This window comes from Diorhabda carinulata, chromosome 8 (assembly GCF_026250575.1).
Source record: "Diorhabda carinulata isolate Delta chromosome 8, icDioCari1.1, whole genome shotgun sequence".
Lineage (NCBI taxonomy): Eukaryota > Metazoa > Arthropoda > Insecta > Coleoptera > Chrysomelidae > Diorhabda > Diorhabda carinulata.
Genome location: NC_079467.1, coordinates 3,532,854 through 3,546,185, shown reverse-complemented (window position 1 = coordinate 3,546,185; position 13,332 = coordinate 3,532,854). Strand labels below are relative to the sequence as shown.

Sequence of the window (13,332 nt, the reverse complement as noted above, 5' to 3'; positions counted from 1 at the left end):
CAATGTAAACGATATTTCATCAGTTTCAAGCAATAGCTTCAATTCAAAACATTAGATACCAGTTTAATTCATTAGATTTTATTCGACGATTAGTAACTATAAGGGCAAGTATTTGATTGACCCTTTTTTGGAGTAGTTACACTAAAAGACGGTTCCAGACTTTAAGTATCACAGGAGTTATTATGGCCATTTCTGAAAGAATATAACCACCCACTAAGTATTTATGTAACGTTTCCTTAACTTCTTGAATCAATTGACACCTGAAACAGTTTTATTTATATCAGTATTAAAACTAATTTTCTATAAGATTTTTGGAAAATTTTTAACAGTCGACATCGGAAACATGCCGAAAATAGTATAATCACCTCAATGAAAGTGTTGTCAACCCCTGAAAAGTAACTTCTCTATCAAACCGCCCTCGTATTACTTGAAAAGAATATTCCCAATCATATAAAAAATGGATGATTATTATATATGTATTAGACATGGCGATGTGAAATCGATTAATAGAAGAGTCGATTCGTCGGACGAAATAAATCGATTTTTGAAATCGATATATTGTTCTATATCGATTGAAAATCCACATTAAATTTTTTCTGTTTTGGTAAAAACCATTAAATTAGTTGAATAAACTTGTTATATTACGGTGTTGCCGGTTAAAGAGTTAATTACTCAAAAACTGTGTGCTTGGTTTTCGTTGCTTGTAAAAACACAACTCTCTATATGTTAATACACTTTTACTGGAAAGGGCTTAAAAGAAGAATTTAATAATTATAAAAGTTTGATCCTAAACTGTTTTTCGTGAACGTCTTTTTTCAATTGTCGGCAACATTGCAAGTGATGAGCGCAACTTTTAAATATAGAAAATACATTTAGAAAATATTTGTCTTCATTTATACCTGATCTGATATTTGATATGGTAAAAACATTATTGAATTCCCTGAACTAAAAAGTCCCTGATTTTACTGATAAGAAATCCCAGAAATTGTTTATCACAGTATAATTTTTATTTTTCATAAAATGGATTCACATTTAGATTGTATGTGCAAACTTGAAAAAAATCGATTTTTTAGAAATCGATCTTTTGGATCTTCATTTTTTATACATACAACGGTACATCGATTCTAATCGATTTAAAAATTGATATTTTTACAAAGAATCGACATCCCTAATCTGTATACTATATTTTTTGTGAAATTGGTAGTTGCAATCTTCTCTATTTCGCTACAAATAATTCAGTGCTGCATAAAATTGTGAATCAAAAAGATGCGTGTAACAAAACTCGAGCTTTGTTGATTGCTGGGCACGACTTGTAATGATATGATTAAAAAATTTTAAAATAACAGAATACTAAATAGTAAAGTTTCTTCAAAAATGATCCTGAACCAAAAAATCCTTTCGGAAAGTAATGAAACACGAGTTTATGTGGTTTAAATAAAACTCAGTGAGCTGTTTTGCAAAAAGATCAAAGATCAGATGGAAGATGGAATTTGATTTATTTATTGAAGGTATTAGTGTCTTCTGTGAAGGTACATGTTTCACATCATTGTTCGACTTTACAATAAAAGACCTCCCATAGCACAAAGCATCTCAACTCTCTAAGTAAAGATATTTGCAGATACGTTTCCTCGTGTGTCTCTACGGTTTAAGCTGCTTGTATGTCATAATCTGATATACACGTCCAAAAGCCTGAACCCATCATATTTTTCTCTTTTTTCCCATGTTGTTTTAATTTCTTTCCCTTTGGTTAATCTGAATTGAACTTCTTTGATATTAGACCCAGTTATAATATTCTCCTAAGCTAAAAGGTGATACCAGTGATCATGTTTCAATCACATTAGTGATGTCCCGAACGCATAAAGCGATGTGGTAGTTCTATCTGCAAGTCCATAGGTATTCCATCAGAACTGCGTGCAGGCCAACTTATTTCACGGCTCCTGGTGATCAATTTGACAAAGAAAATTTCACGAACTCGTGAAGAGATCTATTGGACGTCAGTAGGTGTTGGTCCGACGTGCTCGAATAATGATCTTTGGTTATAGCAATTTAAGTTATGCTGTTCAGGCACGAAGAAGTCTGCACATAACCCTATGAATTCACTGTAACTGTGTGTACCCTTTCATCTTCATAAGTAAACGCTTATAGTTCCTCGCGCTGATCGCAGCCCATCCTGTCACTTTCTGATGCTTGTGGTTTGTTTTGGTTGCACTCCAGTAGCGGCAATTTTATTTGTTGAAGTGTTCCGTAAGATGAAAATGAGCTTAATCCCAAAACAATATTTTGTTTAACGTTGGAAAGCGCTAAATCATCATCTGGTTTATGAAATCAAGCCTCTGACCTTGCACCAACTGAATTTTGTAAAGGTGCAGCTCCAAATCTTTCTGGAAAATGCGAATAATGGTCATCTATGTAGTTTAAAGCATTTAAAACATTGTGCAAATGTTAACCGTTGCTCTAACGGCAATAATTTAATCCAGCACTAAAATTACCTATGACAACTAGGCAAGTATTCTTCGTGATCGATGCCATTTCGTGACGGAGATTCATTGGATCTATAGCAGCAATTTTGTAAGATGACGTGTTCCTTAAGATGAAAATGAGCTTCATTCCAAAACAATATGTTTGTAAACGTTGGAAAGCGCTCAATCATCATCAACTTAATTTTGTGAGGCTGCAGCCCCAAATCTTTGTGTAAATTACCAAATAATTGTCATCTATGTACGTTTAAAGTAACAGCACGTTTCCAAATAGATAAAGCAGGCTCGTCACGAACTGATATACCACTATCTACGTTATGGCCGTTCTAAAAGACCGTGGACACCCGGATTTGAGTTAATCCAGTCTTCAAACTTCTGTTGAGCGCTTGGCGCATTATTTAAGTGACCGAACATTGCCAATATTGCAGAATTTTCTACGTGATACAGTCACCGAATGACTGTTTTTGTTAAATTGATACTTGCACAACGTTCGTTCCGCTCCCCGAGATACAGCAATAGGTGAAATTTCTTTGGTAACACTTTGTAAGAATTGTCGCAATAAACGCATTTGGATTGCCACTAACCATCTCTGTTAAATGTATGTATTTAATCTATCGCCTAAAAATCTAGAAAGTATTGCATTAATAAATGCCTACATCCAATTTTTGAACTAATGGATATTCCAATTAGACAGCGTTCAATGTCGTATTGATCATATGATTTTATAAGAATTACGGAACTTATTTGGTTCAATTGCCAAAATAATTTAGATATTTTACGAGAAGTTCCAAGTGAATTGTCAATTATTTGAATGAGAATCCTTATTTCAGATGATGTGATTGCTTTATACAACGAAAACTCTTTGAAAAACAGTAAAATGCATACTTAGAGCATATAATTCGGAATACGAAATATAAATCCCAGCAACTATTAATTTTGGACAAGATTGAAGGGATTGGAAGAAGAAAATATCTTGTCTTGGGTGAAATATCAGACAATGTACAGGCTTACACGATATTTCGTGGTTAGTACACGTTACAAGAAATAATGGAAAATATTATCGCAAATATCCTTAATTGTATTAAAAGAAAACATACAAATTGTGCTTTTTTTTGTAACCCAATAGTTTTCTGATAGTATGTGATGGATTTTTGATTCTAACTATGCCAGATATTACTTAGATTGATCGACATATTCATCGAAGTACTCGATACGTGTGTATCTTCATAAGTAAACGCCTACAGTTCCTCGAGCTGATATCGTAGCCCATCCTGCCACTTTCTGATGATTGTGGTTTGTTTTGGTTGCACTCCAGTAGCGGCAATTTTATTTGTTTACGTGTTCTTGATACGTGTATTTCCATGAAAACGAATTTATTATTAGTTAAGTTATAAGTGTATGAAATGAATAATACTTAAAGGAATAAAAATTATACCAACTTGAGCACTTCTAGTTTTTTGTTCTATTTTATAATAATGTAAATATATTTTCAAAAATTTCTTCCAGATAATCCGTCGTATTTCTCAATTTCTAATGGAAAGGAAAACAGTCTAGAAAAAAAGGAAATATGGAACAGCTCTGAATATACTTTTTTCAAGCAACTAACTCCACCTAGAGGAGGATCATGGTACAACAAAGAAAGAAGAGTATATTTAAGGTACGTGCATTACACTAGACAACCGGAGCGTGAATTCACGGTCGCCATATTGTTATAGTTCCCTTTCCGAACAAAATTTGTGAGGTAGTGTGTGTACTTAAAGTTATTTAAAAAGTATTTAATTAGCTGACTGATGTTTAACATGTGTGTTGTGCCGGAAGGTATTTTTTGAAAAATTTATCAAAGCGTTTAGAAAGTGATCCCTGATCTGCGTTAACAATGGCGGTTTGTGACGTCAACACTCCTGTAGCTGCAAAAATCCTTATTCACGCATCAGTAATAAATTTGATCAAAGTTTGCAAGGAACTTCGACTTGTTCATTTTATAGAGAGAGTACGATTGGCTTAATTAGGCCAAAATAAATCGAAAATCAAGAATAAAATTGTGTTAGTTCAAAATTCGCTTTATTGAACAGATGACGTTCAATACTTCATTTCAAATGAATAGTTTATCACTTCAAATTCAATATGAATCTTGTAATTCAATAAACAAAAGATTTTTCATTTAATTTTTATATTATTTACCCTGATACTCCAAAATTATATTGAAAAAAACAGATTTTTATAGCAAAATGAGCCATTTTTGATAACTTTCATCACTCTGTAGTGAATATAACTTAACATACGATAAATACATGAATAATTTGATGTTTTTCATGAACAATTGTTGGTTGTTTTTTCATTATTTATAAAATGAAAAAAATATTTAATGATAGTTTGCAGATTTAATTAGTAATTTAATGTAAAAACATCCTCTTTCGAGCATAAAGTACTTTCTGAATGCTTTCAAAAGTTATTTATTTTCATTTGTTTTATAATTGCGAAGCCCCCTATAATAATAAAATAAAACTTAAATAATCATTTAGCTATAAAAAATTCACGAAATTTGAGCTTTTTGCACTCAAAGTGCACCACGAGAAGGTTAGGTTAGGTTAGGTTAGGTTAGGTTAGGTTAGGTTAGGTTAGGTGAGGTTAGGTTAGGTTAGGTTAGGTTGATATATACAAATATTAAATAAAAATAAATTTTTCCAACTTCAAGTATCAAATCCAGGCGCCACGGAAATAGTAATCGTACCTATTCTGTTATAGTAGAGCTCGAGGACCACCTCTTTCAAGTTGTTTTAAAATTGTCTGAGTTTCACGTAATCATAAAATTTTTGACTAAAGAAGGATTAACACCAACATAAATCAGAAACAGAATTGAGGCTAGGCTGTTCGCGGTAACTTGATCCATTATTTCCAGCAATTAAAAGAAATTTAAGTCGTTTTGCTGGGGATAAGAATCATTAGAAGATGAGCCACGTGTGGGAAGTCCTATGACGGTGGCTGCGCAAGAAAAAATTTAGTGACCGGCGCCTAAAAACAAAAGAAATTGCAGCACAGACAAGTATTTACAAAACAATTGCTCTAAGGATTCTTCTTAAACATTTATGTATGAAGAAAAATAGTGCAAGTTTGACGCCTCGAATTATCGATTTTTAAAACTTTGCCTCGAGAAGAAAATGTTATCCGATCCATTATAACGAGTTATGAAACTATAGTCTTTTACTATGATCCGATATCCGAAAGAGATTCCATGAAGTGGCATCACAAAGAAGAAAGGAGTCAAAATAAACAAAGGTCACGAAAAGTACCAAAAGAGTTATGACTAAAATATTTAAGGGGAGGTTATGGTACCTTTTTGAAGTATTAAATACAACCGTGAACGCGGCATATTACTCTGTCTTACTTGCGTCAAAAAATTATCGAAAAAAGGCGTAGCAAAATCAGTCGAAATGGGCGCTTGCTTCATCACAATGCTCCAGTCTACACTGCTTCGCTTTTCAAGGCTAATGTACACGAATATGGCTTCACAGAGATTGAACACCCACCATATAATCCACCATATAATCCTCTAATTACATACGACAATTTTTTTTTACCAAATCTGATCGCTGGGTTGATGGTTAAAAGATTTAAGAGCCACGATGAAATTGAACATATTAAAGATGAATAATATTTTTATAGTGGCTCAGAAACTTTAGTCAGACCTACTGAATTTTTTGTATTTATGATCTTTCTTTCTATGCTAGGCTTAGAACTCATGGATCGCACTACGTATTTATTCACATAAACTTTTTGATTTCTCGAAATATCCTTCCAGAAATTAGTCATAATGACACCACACGGATACCTTACAAAATGGATGAAAATCAGTGTTAGTTCTAATTAAAAGTAATCGAAACTGATACCTTGAAAACTAAATTTAATACCACATTTGATTGTTTCATACTAAGGATGGAACTATAGCTGACAAAACTTGTTATGGCTAATTTAACCCTTTTAATCATATAGAAATATACGGATTACACTATGGAAACATTTCTAACTTAAAAAATTAATTGATTCGAATTAAATTATACAATTGTGAATATGGAAATAATCACAGCTGATTACCAACTTAATGGTCAATAAAACATTATATTACTCAGTTTTTTTTTCAGTTTAGTTTCCCGTCATATCTTTATAGTTGCCAACACAATGTCAGTCATATATTATTCTTTGGCGTCGTAGTGTGCAGTATTATAAAACAAGACGCATTCTCGTATATAAAAAACGAATATCAACCGCAAATTATTAGATTCAAACCCATGCACCTCGCTATAAGTATACACGTGCTTATAATTCGCAATAAGTTTGATTTTTCTGACGTTGTTATTTTAAGAAACGGAAGTGTTGAAGTTTTACCGTAATCGTTAGGTGGCTATTTGCAGTAAACATTATATTTGTTCAATGCAACCGGAATTTGGCTACAAGCAGTTAGACGAAAGACATTAACGGGAAACTCTATCCGGTACAACAAAAAGTCAATTTAATGATCGTTACTTCGAATCGGTTTTACAAAGTTAATAAAATAAAACTGCCGCGTACATTTTTATGAACTTTTCGATCAATTTTAAGTGGAGTAAAAGCTTTTTATACGGTTCATTATAAATAGTAAGTTATTTAGGATGTGATGTTACAATGGACCAAGTAAATATAATCGCATTTCAAAGGTAAAGTTTCAAGGTCTACAATATTTTTAGTATTTAAGTACGAAAATGAATTTTTATTGTGAACATGAAAGTATTTAACCTTAATATAGATTAATGATAATGCTTATTAAAACAAACAAACTATGAAATAATTATATTTTGATTATTAAATATTTGTTATCACTAACATTTTGGTTTGTACTAGGAATCAATAGTTCTCTTTATACTTTATAATCTTATTCTCTTTATACTTTTACTATTTAGTAGCGATCTGTGGTCGAAAAGAAAATGATGAAGAACTAAAAGAAAATGTAATATTTTAATGACATATGACATAAGTCAATAAGATGTGTGACTGACACATAGTTGACGCTGACATTGTCAAATGACGTTTATGAAATACCAACTTTCAAAAGACTATGTGTAAAATTGAAGCTACCTTTGTTATTTTCAAAACATTGCTTCTTAATCAAAAAAATACTGTACAAGCTCAACAATGGATAATGTTGAAAGTTCTAGTCGTCTAATTGAGGTGATTACTCCAGAAAATATCAAAATAGTCCACAAATTGGTTATATCTAATTATAAATTGAAATTTCTTGAGATAGCTGAGACCAAAAAGATATCAAAACGAAGTTTACAATTATGCATGAACATTTGACCATGAAAATTCTTTTTCCAAAGTAGGTGCCGCGTTTACTCACAGTCGATCACAAACAACATGTTGATGATTCAGAGCAGTGTTTGACCTTGTTTACACGTAATAAATTAGATATCGTGCGTCAAATTTCTAGATGGAAGGACATGGATCCATCACTTCGATCCGGAATCAAAACCAATATCATCTGAGTGGACTGCAGCCGGTGAACCACGTCCGAAACGTCCAAAGAAGTAACAGTCAGCTGGGAAGGTTATGACTTCAGTATTTTGGGATGCGCATGGAATATTGTTCATCGACTATCTCGAAAAGGGATGGAGAATCAATAACGAATGCTACATAGAGTTGTTGGATAGTTTGAATGCAAAAATTAAAGAAAAACGGTTTCATATGTCAAAGAAAAAACCGCAATGCACCGATTCACGATGGTAACGATGGTTAAATTGACTTAATTACACTTCGAATTGTTTCCCCATCCACCGTATAGTCCAAATCTGGCCCCCAGTGACTACTGGCTGATCTCAAAAAAATTCTCAAATGAAGAAGCAATTGCTGAAAATTGAGATTATTTGAGGCAAAAGACAAATCCTTCTACAAGCATGGCATTATTTTATTGCTCTAGAAGGAGATTATATTGATTAATTAAATCCGATTATTGACAAGAACAAAATGTCTTACTTAGTTAGTCACACGACTCATTGAGTGATGTGTATCTTCCAGGCATGTTACGATGCTTGACCAATACAATGTGTTTAACCTTAAGATTCACAATTTTAAATGATTGAAAACCAAATATTTTTCAATTATACGCATGTTTATCAACTTTAATTGCTTTTCTTGAATTGTTTTCTTCAGTTTTCATATAGCTAAGTGAATTTTTGATTTCCCCTTATAAAAACAACTTCTACAATTGTAAATGGATTATCTAAGTTAATTATTTGTCTGATACGTTCACAAAAACCTTTTTTATAAATTCCATATAAATATAAATAATAAAGTTAGTACCCAATCGTTTTTTATAGTTCCTCCATAAAAATAATATGATTCTACGAGGCTGATCTCTGTTCTTTGTCCATGATCTATCCATATTACATTATACTAAGCTGGAATTTCTGGTGCCGTTGGTGATATTCAGACCAACACTCACAATTACACTGTCTGACGCGATCTTCGATAACCAAGTTATCATCTTTATTGTTGTTATTGTTAGTATTGAGAATACACAATGTTTACAACTGATGTATTAATCCCAGTAATTTCATAAAGATCCAGATATGGGATAGCTCTATGTACCAAAACTTTCATCCGAATTTCCGTAATCTCTCACACATGTTGATATAAGTTTTGTTGCTGGATAGATTAAAGATATCTGCAATATCAGACAGCATAGCGAAAAGATTGAGTCGTGAGTTTAGATGTGGTAAACAGACAAGTTGTTGAGTCGAAGATGTAGATGTAGGCACCCATAATCACCACCATACTTGATCTCGTGTTGCTAGATCGGAGTAGTTGAAAATAGTGTCATTATTCACTAAAATTGCAGAAGTTCCAGAAAAATTTCGTGGTAAATGATTTTCTTGGGATAATAATAAAGTCATATTAGCGATAGATCTGTGGTTCAAGAACATCATTAGGGAAATATGTTAATCTTAATGGAGACTATATTGAGAAATTAGAATTGTTCATTGTAATTGGGTCAGTAGTAAAGGGATTGGCCTTCTAAATTACATATTTAATGGCATTTTAATATTTGATATTTTCATCAAAATAATTGTACTTTTAATTTTAGGTCGGTAAGTACCAACTCAGCTGAATCTAATCAAGAATTATTAATAATGGGAGAACCAAGACTGAGCGACATAGCACCCGAAATCAAACATCCTCCAAGCAGATCAAATTCTGTGAAAAGTCAAAAGACTGATTTCGGTAACGATCTAAGTTATATTCCAACTTGTTTAACTGAAGAACATAGTGATGATTTTTGTGAAAATGAGGTGTTTGATGATAATAATTATGAAAGGTTAGTATTAATTAGCAACAACTACATATGCTAGTTAGAGCAGAATAGAATAGTCAGACTAGTATTTGATTAAAAGGATTGTACTTCATTTTATTTCTTTCCTATTTTTCATTATTTTAATCATGTTTTATACAAGATTCCGGTTACTGTTTATTCACCTTTTGTCTTCCAATTCAAAGATCGTTTCACATAATAGGTCAAGTATAACAAAATGACCAATCAGAAGAAGAAATTAAATTTGTGATCTATTTGTTAAAGACAAATCTGGGAATGATTTTATAAGTCTACTTAAATGTGAGAAAGGTTACATGGATAAGGCAAACTTCAAATTATAATGCCATATTATGAATTACAGTATGTAGTATAATAAATAACAAGTTTAGTATCTTCCAAAATACTTAACTTCCTTTTTTAACCCAACTTACTTGTAACCTAGTTATCAGATCACCAGATTTATAAGATAGGAAAACTTTGTTATTCTTAAAATTAGTTTTCCACAAAAGTCCTGTTCTTGGTCTTTTCTTTCCATCGCACGATTCCAATTCTTCTCGAGGCGTCCTCTACTTCTCTTAACTACTTCTTCTTTTGACGGATGCTCTAGCCATCTTAGTTTTTGTGTTTTTATTAAGTTAACTATATTTTCCTCTTCTAGTTTTTCCGTTATTCCATAGTTTATACGTTGTCTTCAATCCTGATCCTCTTAATTGTTCTTATTATCTTTCTTTCCGTTATTGTGAACTTTTCTTGTTCTCTGTTTGTCATTGTCTTTATTTCTTCGCCGTGCATTAGTATAAGTTTCATCTTATGTTTCGTAAATATCCACTGTGTTCTTTTTATTTAATATATTGATTTTATGCATCTTATTACTTGCATGATTTGCTCTATGAGTAGCTAATTTGTTATGTTTTATTTCTAATCTTCTTTCTCTATTACTGTTAATCATTATTTCCAGATATTTTCAATTTTCTACTCTGTTTTTTTTTGCTACTACCTCCGGCTCCATACTTTCCAACCAATTTGTAGCAAATTTCGTAGATTCCCTAGCTCTGCATTTGGTATCATCAGATCCATCTCCTTCCACTAAGAATATAATGTCACGTTCGCACTAGCCATGATTTGTGACCCATAATTAATCCTTAATATTCTGTCATACATAAAAATTAACAGTGTGTTAGAATGAGAAATTATACACATTTTGAAGAATACCTCGAATTAATCTTAAATTATTTCAAGTACTATAATCGGCAAAAATTGCACTAGCCAATTCAAACTACAGATAATCTATAGACATTTTCTTTGAGCCTCGTTATTTTTTCAGATATCATAATTTTCCGGCAATAAACAGATCTAATCAGAGGAGACATTCTATAGGCACTTTCGTTGTACACGCCACAGATGACCCAGTACAAAAAACCAACGATATAAGTCAATCGTCAAATAAATCATCAAAAGTTGTTAACGAAACTGTACATAGGGATGATCTTGATGACCATTCAATAAGACATGCTTCTTTTCCAAGGAAAAGGTGTATAAAGTGTACCAAAGGTAAGCAAAATTTTAATTCTCTTCATAAATGTTAGCACAATTATTTGTAAGCTCTTTCTAGTGAGTATTTCACTAGATTTGTTTTCCCACTATAAATTAATCGAATTTGAATAAAAGGCTATCTATAGAGTATTTTATGATTTTCACACTTGATGTTATAAGAGAACCACTAGTCCCATTGAATCAATTACACCATAGAAAAGCCTATGACACATCATAAACATGGTAGTGAAAGAATTGACTCGTTTAGCCCATCCTCTAACTGAAAATTCCGTTGAAATAAATGAACTTATTATCAAAACAAAAGTTTTTATTCAATGTTTTTGGCTTCACTGTTAATTTCTATAGCAATTAGCTAACCAGAACAACATTCACGAGCTTTCTGTTGTAAGATAATTTTGTCGTCGGTATAAGTTTTAACATATAGAATCTTCCTGCTGGAGTACCTCTGCTAACCAGCTATAAAATAATGAGACTCATTGAGACAGATCGACATGTGAGCTGTCAAAACATCGCTGATGCACTAGACATCAAATAGTGCCCAATCATTTGAAAAAACTGGATATACAGAAAAACGCAACATGAGATAAGCGTATCAAAATCAGCGATTTTTCATTAAAACACAATTAAATGAAGTCATTCGTCAAAAGAATGAATGAAATATGAGAAAAATAAAGGCATACTATGGTGGAAGATTGGTGAAGTGATGTTAAGCATTGCAAAGCCCGGAGTCACGTCCAGTCACCTAGTCAAACAGTCAATTCAGTACTGTACTATCAATAATTCACCAGATAACAGCAGAATACTCAAATGGAGCGCCTGGAGTTGGTCAAATGATGGGTGTTGTATGCTAAGATAACACCAGCCACAAAATTTGTTGATGACTCATCAACAATTGTATGAATTAAGTAGGAAGTTTCAATATAGCCACCGAATAACTAGGATATTGCACCGTATGATTATCATTTATTGTGTACTTTGCAAATATTTGTAAATGGAAAAAAATTGACAATGACACAGCATCGATTCCTAGGAGGGTTTCTACTTTTTTAGTTTTGAAATAGATAAATATAAATATTTGGAAATGGCTTCATTGTTTTCCAAAATATTCTCCATTAAGATTAATACATATTTGCATACGTTTGAACCGATTGTCGAGGTATTTTTTCCATTCCGATTGAGGTACCTCAAAAAAATGTGATTTGAACGTATCAACCGCTTCTGCTGGCGTAGAAAAACGTTGACATCGCAATTTATTTTTGATCTGCGGGAATGAAAAGAAGTCATTGGGTGCCAAACATGGATTGTACGGCGGATAATCCATAAATACGATGTTTTGACTGTTCAAAAGGGTTTTGATTTGAACTGGCGTGTGAGAGCTCACTTGTAGTAATGGGGAATGATTCGTCTTCTGCGATTGGTTTCCCTGATATTTTGGCAAACAAATGCTTGCGTACCATTCGGAATTGACCGTTCTACGTTGATCTAATGGAACGTTGGAAACATGTCCATTATAACGATCTTATAGACGTCTTTTGAAGCACCGCGATTGAATTTTTTCAACATTTATTTGCACCAATCGACATGATCTTTGTTGAGCGATTGTCAAATTATGCGTATCCAACGCGAATAAATCTGTTAGACAGCCAAATATTCATGCAGTATCAAATATATGCTAGTCGAACTAATGCCCAAATATGCCTTAATCTCACGGTATGACACATGATAATTTTGCAATATCAGTTTACGCACAGCATCGATGGTTTTTGACCAAGATGAATGTTTGAAGTATCTGTAATCAACTCAAATAGCACTCGTATGACAACAAGATTACTATTAAAAATGTTAAACTTCATAATGGCATGGCAGATTTGACATATCAGTGTTGCCATATCTCAAAACTCTCAAGTATTCAAAAATTAAGTAAAAATACATTTTATATAACCCATTTAATATAAAACA

The 13,332-nt window shown here is 32.5% G+C and overlaps 1 protein-coding gene across 1 annotated transcript in view; it reads left to right on the top strand.

Annotated features, from left to right (window-relative positions):
* The window catches only part of LOC130897303 (phosphoinositide 3-kinase adapter protein 1), a 95,101-nt gene that overhangs the window by 59,389 nt on the left and 22,380 nt on the right, over window positions 1-13,332 (top strand). The window contains 3 exon segments of the mRNA XM_057806079.1: window positions 3,984-4,134; window positions 9,595-9,825; window positions 11,144-11,370. Of these exon segments, the coding sequence (XP_057662062.1) occupies window positions 3,984-4,134; window positions 9,595-9,825; window positions 11,144-11,370 (609 nt within the window).